General features: G+C 37.2%; 1 protein-coding gene across 1 annotated transcript; it reads right to left on the bottom strand.

Annotated features, from left to right (window-relative positions):
- On the bottom strand, nucleotides 1-12,000 carry LOC130430405 (uncharacterized). The gene is made up of 5 exons (XM_056759509.1): nucleotides 11,646-12,000; nucleotides 3,813-4,118; nucleotides 2,989-3,312; nucleotides 2,515-2,622; nucleotides 1-1,198 (listed from the first exon to the last, which is right to left on the bottom strand). Exons 1-5 carry the CDS (start codon nucleotides 11,698-11,700, stop codon nucleotides 1,113-1,115), a joined length of 879 nt encoding a protein of 292 aa, XP_056615487.1. The 5' UTR covers nucleotides 11,701-12,000; the 3' UTR covers nucleotides 1-1,112.
- Nucleotides 12,001-12,604: the final 604 nt, after the last annotated feature.

Genomic DNA, 12,604 nt, shown 5'->3' with positions numbered 1-12,604 from the left:
TTGTGATTTTTTAGCAAAGACTTTAATTTGACACAGTTCAATATATAACCAAGTGCAAACAGTGCGATAGTTCAAGAAGTGCAAACAGAGATGTGAAGGGATTCATTTAAAAAAACTAAATTGTAAAATCTCATTGTAAATGTAGATATATTTCTGGGTTAGTCTATTAGCAGGATTACGTCAAGTGCTTTCAAGCTGTGATGTTGTTTAGAAAGTTGAAAGACACAGAGAACTTTGTATAATATACTGTAAAGATGTATCTAAATCGCAATGAAAACTCATTTAAGATGTTAGATATAACATTACACTCTGACAGAAAGTCGTTCTATGAGAGAAAAATTATATATAGAAACATAGATTTGAGCTGTTATTTAATGAAGCAATTGTGGCTCAATAAAACCAAAAATAAAAGTTTACAATAAACCAACAGCAAACTTTTAAGTAAGATTAAAATCATAAAAGCTTTCTGCAACAGAAGCTTCAGATAAATCAAAGCTGTATGACACAGAATATTTCAGTCAAAGTAACACTGATGGGTCAAAGTCTGATTTCTAGCTCTAGATCTCTTTCGATTGAATCTCAATGTGTGTCCGTTCCGGTTGTGTATTATTTTCACTGCTTAACAATGTCAAATATCAGGTTTGCAGGTGTGAGTATAAGGTCATAAACATTACATCCAATGTCTACAGGTAACAGATATGAAATCTGATATTTACTGATGATTTACTTGATTGTAATTCAACTCTATTGAATGAATGTTGGTGTTGTCGGCAAATCAAAGAGAAATCTTTTTCTGGTAGGGTTGAAAAAATAACAGGAAGTGTCTCAACATCCATTTTCGACCCAAAAGGCAACAGGTGGACTTCTAAAGACGATAGGGGTGCTGGTGGTGATCGACCGCTACAGTGAGTGCTCAAGATGGTCTCCTGATTGGTGAATTTTAATGTCTCATGTTAGCTTTAGTCACATGGTCAAGGAAAGTAGAAAAAGGGAATGCGAGATGATTTAGCTCCTCATCGCCCTGGAAGCTCTTCGCTGGGAGCTCTGACTCTTCTGTTCCTTTGGGCTTCTCTAATTTGTGTTACTGTGATGTGTTTGTAATGTTCATCATGTTACACTGGAGGCACATCACCATTGCTGGCGTCTCCATTCCTCAAAGGCTCATTTGTCTCCACTGACTCTTCCCCTTTTTTGGAATCTGTAAGAAAAGCAGACAATAAATAATTCTGATGTAATATTTTTGTTTTGCCTGATTTAGAAAAAAAACACTAAAACTGATCTTATTGTCTCTATGATTTCAATCCATTCTTTGGTACTTATCCCCAAATCCTGCAGTATTCTGGATGTTTCAACAGGTGTGGATTTCGTGCTGCTCTGTATATTTTTTAGCATGGGCGTCAGAAGCATGTGTATTTCAGAGAGTAGAAACTACACTCATTCACCAACAGCTTCAATGGAGTAGCGAGTAAGACACATGAACATAGTTGTGATGCTTCATTGATGAAGGTTCGATTCCAGCTTTCACTCTTCTACCTTTTCACATCACATTTAGATCATACAGGCATATGCTTTCAACACAATGAAGAAACTATTGAAATGAGGTGTTTAATAATAAAGTGTTGTAGCGAGGAAGGCGTGGCGAGAGCCGTCAGACAAAGGGGCGGGGCCGGTGGCATGAGTGACAATGGCTATCAGCTGTGCGCACACCGGCTCCGCATTTCTGACGGTGGAGATCGGAAGCATAAATGAACGAGCTGACAGAAGGTACGACGAGAGAGGACAGGGCCCAAACATGTTGTATATGTATTTATGTTATACTGTTTTGTTATTGCGCCGGCGGTCGTCCGTGAGGGGCCGCCGGCAAATATTACTTTATTAAATGTTTGTTTCGATGTTCTCCGGTTCCCGTCTCCTTCCTTCCATTTATTGAACCTTATTACAAGTGTATATTAAGGTTAAAGGTAGCAGGGGGTCTTTATTGTTCTAATTAGTGGGCATCCGCTTAATACATTTAATAAATATAATAATTTACCCTCAATAACTGTTGTATTTAATGTATTATGTACAACATTACTTGTGTACCTTGCGCCTGTGTTTTTTAATGTGCACATTGTCAGTAAATCACCGAAGTAATTTCCACTCCCATCTGTGCTTTTTTTTAAATTGCGCTCTCGCACTTCTATGCCCTGTTTAGTAACTCTCGCTCTATGCGTTATAACACATTTTGTGTAAATTGAAGGAACAACACAAGTTGTGTTAAAAGTAAGTTTTGTTTCTAACACTTAATTACACATCGACTTTAAGAAATTCACTATAAAGTTATTTTGCAATTAATTGAAAGCTGTAATATAAATGTATTAACAGAGCTTTTCATTAGTATGATGCTGTTTGATAAAAACTATTCACAAAAAGAAATATAAACAAACATGTTTACATGTATAAATTTAATCTCCACTGCAGCACAATAAAGATGATGATTTAACTCTTGTTGTATCATCTGAACATGATTCTTACCTTGATGTCTCATTTTGTGGTGACGGTAGATCACAACACCAGCAGCAGCAGCATTCATAACCACGAGAAGAGAAACACATATTCCTGCTATCACACCTGAAGACTGACCTGTGGAGGATAAAACATCATCATCATTATTAATGAATTCTTCACAGGCTTCAGTAATGACAGAGAGACAATAATTAATATCAATGAATTTATCAGTCTGAACATAAACATTGGTAACCATGATCAGATTTGATTAAAAAACACAATTTTTATTTGATCTATGAATGAATCAAACTAGAAAACAATATCTAAAAATATATATATGTCAGGTGTAATAAGTGAATGATGTTCAGAATGATTGTTTTGACCGTGATAGATTTATTGAAATTAACTTTGTTGAAATATTGTCTTTGCACAATGCTTTAATCTAAAGTGAGACGAAACTTTTATGAAAAGACTTTAATTATACTGAAGAGATCTCCTCACCTGAGTCAGTGAAACTGAATGTCTCGTGTATAGTGTGTGTGATGCTGCCGATGGTGACATTTACTTCATACTGTCCAGAGTCTTCATTCTTCATGTGTGTGATGATGAGATCTCCAGTCTGATCATCCAGCTTCAGTCTGTCTCTGAATCTCTCTTCAATAAAAGGTGTTGAGATCTTTCTATTCTCTGTAATGATTTCAGCTACAAGAGAGTTGTTGTGTTTGATCTTCCAGTGTATCTTCTCATTTCTCTGTTCTTCAGTAATATCAATGTGTAGAGAGACAGAATCACTCTCTTTCACTTTCTTCACTTTAGGAGACAAACCTGCAAAAAAAAAAAGAAAGAGAAAGAGGGATATGATATTTTTTTATCATTTTAAATTTGACACCGGTGTTATCGTGGCAGGTATGATGTGGCACGCCCTTGTTTGCAAGATCCTATTTGTGTGTTGTTGTATTTACTGTGTTTAAACTCAAGGTTTTTCACCTGGTTGATTGACTGAATGAATTAATTTTCAAAAATAAAAGGAAAAGGAGATCAAAAGTGTGGTCAATGATAGAAACCCAGTTGGATTCTGCATATTTAAAACCTTGCTAAAAGCTAGAGAGCACTTACAGTGGGTCACAGGGTATTGATGACATGACAGATTTGATATATCTTGAGTTAACTGTATGTGATCATTTCAATACAGAATGTTTGAGTGTTTTACCATCGGACAATAACATTAACAGCACAAATGTCTGTTATTTCACACTGTAATTGTTCAGGATGTTGAATGATTATGTTAATAAAATCATTACTAAAATAAAGCTTGTGTTACTCACTGACACTGAATGTTTGAAACATTGTTTCTGTCCGTCTGTTGATCTCTAGTTGATAAAGTCCAGTGAGTTCAGATGTGATGTTTGTGATGGTGAGATCTCCAGTCTGAGGATTCATCTTCAGTCTGTCAGTAAATCTCACATCAGATTCATAAACTGGATCACTGTTGTTGACCGCTCTGTTGATTCTAGCTATGTGATCGTCTTTAAACCACCAGACTATCACATCATCTGTCTGTAGTTCAGTAATATGAGTGTGTAGAGTCACAGAATCTTCATCATTCACTGACTCTGTATCACCTAACACACCTGAAGACACAAACACTGAGAGATCAAACACTGTGTGTCTGTAAAAGATTCAGTTGAGATCTTTCATCTTTGAGTGCGTTTACATGCACAAAATAAACAGATATCTATCAAAAATAAGCTTATAAAAGAAACCTGATTTCATGTGTTTACATGCATAGTAATAAACCGGCTACACACTATTGGTGTCATGTGATGTTCTGTGTGTTCAAGAGACGTTCATGTTGAAGTAGGATCTGGAAGGTTTGAATTCCTTACATAAGAGCTTTTATGGAGCGGGTGAATCTACTACAGACTTAAGTGCTAAAACAGCTCATGGCAGAATATCTGAGAAGGGTCTAGCTGCAGACCAGATGCACTCTCAGGCCAGATGCACTGTCAGCGGCGCATGCGCACTCCGACACATGCAGTCTCTGCCGCGCATGCGCACTCAAACAAACGCACTGTCAGACACGTGTGTAAATTAAATGCACCTACAGGCCAATTATAAGTATATTTATTAAATATTCAATTTATTTATTTATTTATTCTCATACAAGATTAAGTCGAAGTAAAAGTGTTATTATGAATTATTTGACAAATATAATCGAAAACGTACTTTAACATTATCAGACGAATGTTGTAAGTATATTGATTTCATTCATACAGTATTAGATAGATGTAAAGTATCGTTTTAATATATAAGATAAAGTTTTCGAAACCTAACTTAATCCTTATAATCAATGGTAGATATATCGCATCTATGATACTTGGTTAACGATACATGTTCTTCATACAGTAATTTATTGAAGAACTAACGTTATCTAAATTAATTTTGTAGCGTTGCTTGAAAACTCACAGGAAAGTTTGTAGGTGACCTGCACTATATAGTTATTTTTTTGACAATGTGTTTCTCAAAATTATTTAATATGACGTTGAAATCTATCAAATATAGGGATGTAACGATTCACTCAGCTCACGATGCGATTTATTCAAGATTTATTTTTACAAAATGAACAACTTCCCTTGTATTATTTCTAAAATGCTTCACGTTTCTTTGTATAATAAATTATGTTTTATTTCAAACAACAAAACTAACCTGCAATATTAAAACAAATTAATATCAGAACAATTATTTTTATATAAACAAACTATATATATAAACTATAATATATATATATATATAGTATGTCTATATAATACAACTTTATCATTAAACCATTGATTAACAAGCACCTGTTTATTGTAGAATGAGACATTTATGTATATATGTGAGTTTGTTTATATTTTTAGGGTGGAAGATTACGTGTACAAGAAAAGGTTTTATTTAGTTATGTATTTTCATTATTAGTGCAGATGCACATTAATGTATTTCAGCTATAATTATAATAAATACCTGGCCTTGAACTGAACCACCAGTATTCACGGTACTCTTAAAAAGCAGTAACCTTCACATTTTATTAATAGAATCTTACAGTTCACCTTGTGAAATACGTTAGAGCGTGCATGGGACGAGTGCGCATGCGCGGCTGAGAGTGCATGTGACGAGTGCGCATGCGCGGCTGAGAGTGCATGTGACGAGTGCGCATGCGCGGCTGACAGTGCATGTGACGAGTGTGCATGCGCGGCTGACAGTGCATGTGTCTGACAGTGCATCTCGTCTGCAGCCAGATGCTATTGGAATATCTGGAGGTGTAGCCATATTTTGGCACAAAAAGTTTGATCACTTAGTGAATGTGTTCAGACTGGATGTTGACTGGGCTACTGGTTGAATGCAGATATTTCTGATGATTGCTCTTTATTTGCTCACCATTTAATGCATTTTTGCTCTGATAATGGGATGATTTCATCTAGTAAAGAGCATCTACCTGCCAACAGTTCTTCTTATATAAGTGAGGCGTTGCATACTATCTCATGTACATCTGTACAGCAGACGCACATGATTCAATAGAGGCCATGAGGATTAATTATGAATTTGCCGCTACTGATCATGTGCCTTTATCTATAACTGTGAACATAGGTAGATGACCTACTCTTCTGCCTGTGATTAATGATGTGTATGTACATACAATAGATTGGTCTAAGATGACGGAGGAGGATTTTAAAGTTTACAGTGAACAGTCACATGTGCGTCTGAGTAATATTAATTTGCCAAAAGACACAGCTGTATGTAGGAACCTAAACTGTAAGAATCCACAATGTGGCATTGAGTTGTGTTCCTTGTATGATAATATTGTGGAGTCCTTACTCGCCTCAAGCAGGCCATTGTACAAAAACAAGACATACAAAGCTGAGCCAGGTTGGAATGAATATGTTGAAGAGTTCCATGCGGATGTGACGATTCTGTCCTTCCTGTTCTTAGATTTTGTGCCTTGTGGACTGGGTTGTGACAGTACCATGTCTCATGTTTTGTGTGGAGACACGTGGCGGTATGCTTTGACATTTCGCCGCGTGTCTTCCTGTTTTCCGTATAGCTCCGCCTCCTCGTTTCCCCGTTAGTGTTTAACGTTCATCACCAGTCCCATCATCTGCCCGTTTAGTGTTAAGCCTTGTCACCTGCCCGTCCTGATCCTTTTGTAATCTCACCTCGTTACTTTCCTCCTATTTTCTGTCCCTGATTCCCTTGCTGTTCAGCGGTTTATTTTGTTCACTGTTTTTGGTATTGCCCTGCGTTATTCTTTCTGATGTTCTTGTGGATTAGACTGCCACTGAAAAGCTCGCAAATGCGATCGTATTTTTATAACATGCGAGGCCTACTTTCACAGATTTCTGATTATTATCTTGTAATATCAAAACTCCTTGTCTCAAATCTGTAGCATGAAAAATAATGTTGAAGATCTTTACATGACTGTTGAGAATTTTAACCCCACCTTCTCGGAAACACTAGACACAGTTGTTACTCTGCGTCTTAAGAAGATAAAAAATGGCAGCCCAACACCGTGGTATAATGAACACACTCGGGTTCTAATGAAAGCTGAGTGAGAGAGAACATTTACGCTTCAAATCAGTATGACGGCACACTGCTTTATGTATTATGGAATATGCAATCTTACGTTAAGCAATACATTAAAACAACGTGCTGAAACAAATATATTAACAACCGAATGACGGCACTTATTAACAGTACGTCGATCAGCATAAACCGCTCATAATGCTAGAACATTTCCTTGTAAAATATGAGCACGCACATTTATACCAACTAAAAAACAGCAGTGTTATTAATCAGGAAAACATATTAAAGCCATAAAGATTTTAGACAAGACTTAAAAGGCGTTAAAACATATTAACCGAATGACGTCATTTATTAACAGTTCGGAGCGATTTAATGCATTAATAGTTCATAAGGCTTCAGTTTCAATTGTCATGAAAAAGTTTCTGCAGTCTGGCAGTGATCGTTTTTCTAGACTAACAGTAAACTCGGGCTGTACAAACTCCATAAGATTTTTAAAACCCTCTCCTCCGACAAAGCCGATCGGAAGCATATCCTTAGCGATCATCGTGCTAGTTAGAGCCGTTATTTGCTCCACCCGTTTGGGATCCAAATTGGTTGTTCTGACCATAAACTAGCAACTGATTGCTGACCTGTGGATGGACCTGCTGGGTGCTTCGCCCTCAGATGAGTGTGCATCGTAGTTGCTGATCCATGATAAACCAGCTTTACATTGCAGAGTTTGCACTGCACTTTATTCTCACTCATTTTATTAAAGGACCCCCACAAAGAACACATTTTTGATATCAATTTACCGTTTCCGTTATGCCACGCGGGTCTACAGTGTGCGTAACTTCGTTACCAATTCTTGTGGGAAAATGTTTTCCTTTACTGTCTCTTGATTGACATTGTTTAAGATGCGTTGTTATTGGCAACGCGACCCTTTGGTTACATGAACGCGTTACACGTGAAAACACGGCGAGTTTTTTAAGATCGCACACACTATTCGAAATTCGTTAGTTAAATATACTATTCGAATATTCGAAATTCGTGAATCATCCCTAATAAAAACATCTAGATCCGCCTTACTTCTCATCATTAGTAGAAGAAAATGCTTAGAATTTTTTTGTTATGTAACCCAGGGGCTAAATTAACAAAAAATAAATCGTCAGCGACTTCAGATTCTGGATATTAGCATGACACTGTTGAATTTATGAACTACTTCACAAGTAAAATCCAAGATAATATAGAAAAAAATGTAACAATGCAAGCAGAAGTGAAACCCGCTGAACAGACTAACTACAGCACCCCTAAGGAGAAATTGCAATTATTTTCTACAGTAAATCACGATTGAACTGTCTAAAATCATTAGATCATCTAAATCAACAACAAGCATGCTAGACCCTGTACCTACAAATCTATTGAAAGAGATGCTCCCAGAAATCCTCTTCTTAGTATTATTAACTCATCTCTGACATTAGGACATGTGCCTAAAGCATTTAAGGTGGCTGTTATAAGGCCCCTTGTCAAAAAAACCAAACTCGACCCTAAAGAACTAGGGAATTACAGGCCTATATCGAATTTACCTTTTATATCTTAAGTTCTGGAAAAAGTAGCTTCAACTCAATTATTCTCCTTCCTCCAAAAGAATTACATCAATGAAAATTTCCAGTCTGGATTTCGAGCACATTGCAGTACAGAGACTGCTTTGGTCAGGGTTACAAATGATCTGCATTTTGAGTCTGACCAAGGTTGTATTTTTTTATTGGTGCTGCTAGACCTTAGTTCTGCATTTGTAACCATTGACCACAGCATACTCCTGCATAGACTCAAAAATGACGTCGGCATTAACGGAGTAGCATTGACATGATTTAGAATCAGAAAGAGCTTTATAGCCAAGTATGTATGCACAAGGAATTTGTTTTGGTGACGGGAGCATCCAGTACACAGAAACAGCAACAACTGTACACAGAGAACATAACACAATAGAATGCAGTACACAGATGATTTAAATTAGGGTCTATGGGTATAAAAAAATAGGAAATACAATACAAGAAACATAAGATAAATATATAAAGAGTAAAGCTATGTGTACATTCTAGTGTTCTGTAGCTTTGCTTGTGCAATGGCATGAACCCTGCCCTCACATCGAACCAAACCGAACAGAGGTCCGAAAACCGTCGTATGAACCGAACTGTGCCATTGTTGTATCGTTACACCCCTATTACCTATAAAGGATCGCATTAACTTTAAGATCTTGCTTATTACCTTTAAAGCCCTACATGGTTTAGCTTCGCAGTATTTGAGCGAACTTCTATTGTATAAAAGTCCTTGACGTGCATTACGCTTTCCTGTCAGTTGGTAAAACCTAGAATTCAAGTGCAGGTGGTAGATCCTTTTCTTATCTAGCGCTAAACTTTGTTACAGTCTCCCATGCACTGTCCGGGAGTTAAAAAACTCGAGTAAAGACGCATCTTTTCAATCTTGCATACACTACACTTCCATAATATAAATCTTCTGAGGGTTTAGGCTTTATTTAGATCAACAGGAACCAGGAACACTTCCAACAACAACTGATGTACTTTTTGCATCAAAGAGTGCAGAACTGTACTCTACTCTCAGCCAGTCTTGTCTCATTGTTCTAAGGTTACTACGGCGTGCAGGACGCAGTTCATGACCAGACCTAACAAGAGCTGAGATGATAGACCTGGATAAAGGACGCGGCGACTTGGCACTACTTCACTACAAATTTTCAAATGCTATTAGATTACTAATGATAATCTTAAATCTATCATTTACTTTATTAGTAAATGTATTTATTTTTTATTTAGCCTTGTCGTGCAAGCACTGTTGAGCTTGTGCAGACGCAGCAGCTTTTGTCAGAGGGGAACTGGAATCCCCTGGTTGGGTCTGGGTTCTCCTGAGGTTTTTTTATCTATTGGAGTTTTGGGTTCCTCGCCAGCGTTTGCATACTGTTATGCACTTTTTGTCTAGCCGGGGGGGCTGCTTTAGAATTAGAATTTTAAAGTTTTACATAATTAATATTTCATCTAGGAATTTATAGTCGGTTTACTATTTGACCTGTGTTTCTCTCTCCTTTATATTAAATGTTTGCTTTCACTGTGCGTGCGTGTCTGTGTTTGTGTGCGCGTGCTTGTCTGTGCGTGCCTGTGTGTGAGTTTGTGTGGCGTGCTTGTCTGTGTGTCCATCCATGTGTGTGTGTAAGCATGTGTGCATATTGTGTGTGTGCGGCGTTTGTATGTGGGTATGTCTGTCTTCAGTGTTTCCTGTGTTGAATTGTTAAAAAAAACGCTGGCCAGGTCTAGCATCTTTATTTTAAAAGGCTGGTCGGGAAAGAGTTAATGACTAGCAATAACAATAGCTTTGATATTTTACCATTAGATAATTTGGTATTGCAGCTTAAATTTATTTTATTCTCTTAAGGTAAATAATAACTATTCTTCTTATTGAGGATGAATGTGTATTCTCTCCCCATATTTCCAATAAAAAAAAAATGGTGTGTCTCAAGATAGATTATACCTGTCTAGGTGGGTCCTGGAATGAAAAAGTTTGGGAATCACTGGTCTATAGGACTATATGTCCTGTTTCATGACTCCAGAAGTGTTTTTTGATCTTGTTTAAGTGATTATCTATTGATAACCAATCTTGTGAGCTTGATTTATCCAAGCAATGACGTAGTTAGATGAGTCTGTTAGCTTAAATAATCTGCATTTTGGATGCAAGGCAGGTCGGCCTGTGGAACTCCTAGAGAGTGCTGAAGCTGACTTCTGCTGGCAAAACTACAAACAATTTTTCTTCACTAAATTTTATTCTATGAGTTATATTCTGACTCTGAGCCTTCTTTCATCATAACTGGTCTACGGGTCTTTTACAGCAAATCTTCTACACTTTATACCCTTTCAAAGGATAAAGCTATTATAGTAGCCTATTTTTTCAGTGACTTGAGTGCCTTGTGTGAACATGAGGAAAAGTGTCCCTAATACCAAATAAAATCATTGTAAGAATGTAATAACACGAGAGCTTTCATTTTGCTTTAATGTGTATCATTGTGAGGAATGATTTAAGGTGTGCCTCTAAATTTTTTCCATCCGCTCCGCGCATTTCAGTCAGGGGCTACAGTTATCCTAGTATAAAAGTTTGTCTGAATCCCAGTTGTACTAATTACAAATATACAAGGCAATGAAGCTGTTGCGAAAAAAAATATCTGTCACAGCAGGAATCCTTCTCTCATCCGCCATGTTGAATGTTCAAGGGCCGTACAATTTGGGTATCAAAATCAGATTCTCTTTTTCCCAGTGAGGGTGAGCATGGGGAGCATATGTCGCATTTAAACCTTTGACTTTTCATGATCAGATATCTATACGATCAGAGAAAACGCATGAAGTGACCAGGTATAAAATGCCTCTGTGATATAACAGCGAGTATAATCTATCCAGTTACGTGTGACTGAAGTTTATTTATTTTCAGATATCATTTTTTACTTCGCTTGATATCAACATGTAGATTATGTAAAGCAATCCAACATTATTTATGAAGAATATCTGTCAGTTTACTAGGTAGGAAAGTGAAAGTGTTGTACAAATGCTGGTAAAAGAACTCACCGTTGATGAAAAAAGAGATGATAAAGAGTAAAGAGATCTTCATGTATGACTTCATTTCTCCATGTTGTTGTAAGTAAGTTTGGTGTTTGAGTTCATAAAGAGACTTAAGTGTTTATTGTTTTTAAGCTCTGAGTAAGTTAACAGCCGCCGCCCATAAACACACTGACTGACAGAAAACGAAAAAAACACAGTTGTAGGGTAGTTCTAAGCGTTATCTAATGTAATTTATTGTAATTATATGACGAGATTTTGCCCCACTTCCGGCCGCAGCTGTAGCCCTTCTAGCAACAACCGAAAGCAAGTTCTGTCGCTAGACTTGCTACCCGATCTGTCCCGGAAACACGATTTGTTCCGCGTATGCGCGAAAGTGCGTCTACTTCCGGCCGAAACAATTTACGGTAGTTTTTAAGGAAATAAGTAGTTTGACACAACTCGTTCCAAACCGGCAATATTTTTTTATAATCTCTTTATTGAAAATTGCACTTAACATAAAAAAAACATTAAACAAATATTTGTAATGATTTGGAGAAATGTACTGAAAGAGGGATAGACCGTACCCTTTTAAGAGCGGAAATAGCATTTTTTTAGGAAGTAGACGCACTTTCGCGCATGCGCGGAACAAATCGTGTTTCTGGGACGGATCGGGTAGCGACACAAGTTCCTGTGACTGGATGACTATGTCTGTTAAAATGGTTGCCAGGTATGCGTAACAACCCCCACCCCATCAAAACTACCCCAGCCCGAATTCCAATACCCAAAACATGTACATTCTCCTCTACTTACTATACATACCTCTCCTATGAACGCTAATAAACTCAACTCTAATATTTTTAACCCGAGGGAACAGTTTGAAAGAATTTCTCCTCCGCGCTAATATCCTGCATTAGGCAACCCTATCTTTATCACATCTGCTGACAGATACCAAAAATGAAATGCTATACTATTCGGTAAAGAGGGTT

The sequence above is a fragment of the Triplophysa dalaica genome, chromosome 10 (assembly GCF_015846415.1).
Source record: "Triplophysa dalaica isolate WHDGS20190420 chromosome 10, ASM1584641v1, whole genome shotgun sequence".
Lineage (NCBI taxonomy): Eukaryota > Metazoa > Chordata > Actinopteri > Cypriniformes > Nemacheilidae > Triplophysa > Triplophysa dalaica.
This window is presented reverse-complemented; position numbering and strand designations above follow the sequence as displayed.

Excerpts from the sequence above, each read along its gene's own strand:
- LOC130430405 (XM_056759509.1), bottom strand. The coding sequence starts at position 11,700 with ATGAAGTCATACATGAAGATCTCTTTACTCTTTATCATCTCTTTTTTC. Across the intron at positions 3,313-3,812 it reads GTTTCAAACATTCAGTGTCA|GTTTGTCTCCTAAAGTGAAG; the intron begins GTGAGTAACACA and ends TTTTTTTTGCAG. Across the intron at positions 1,199-2,514 it reads CCACAAAATGAGACATCAAG|ATTCCAAAAAAGGGGAAGAG; the intron begins GTAAGAATCATG and ends CTTTTCTTACAG.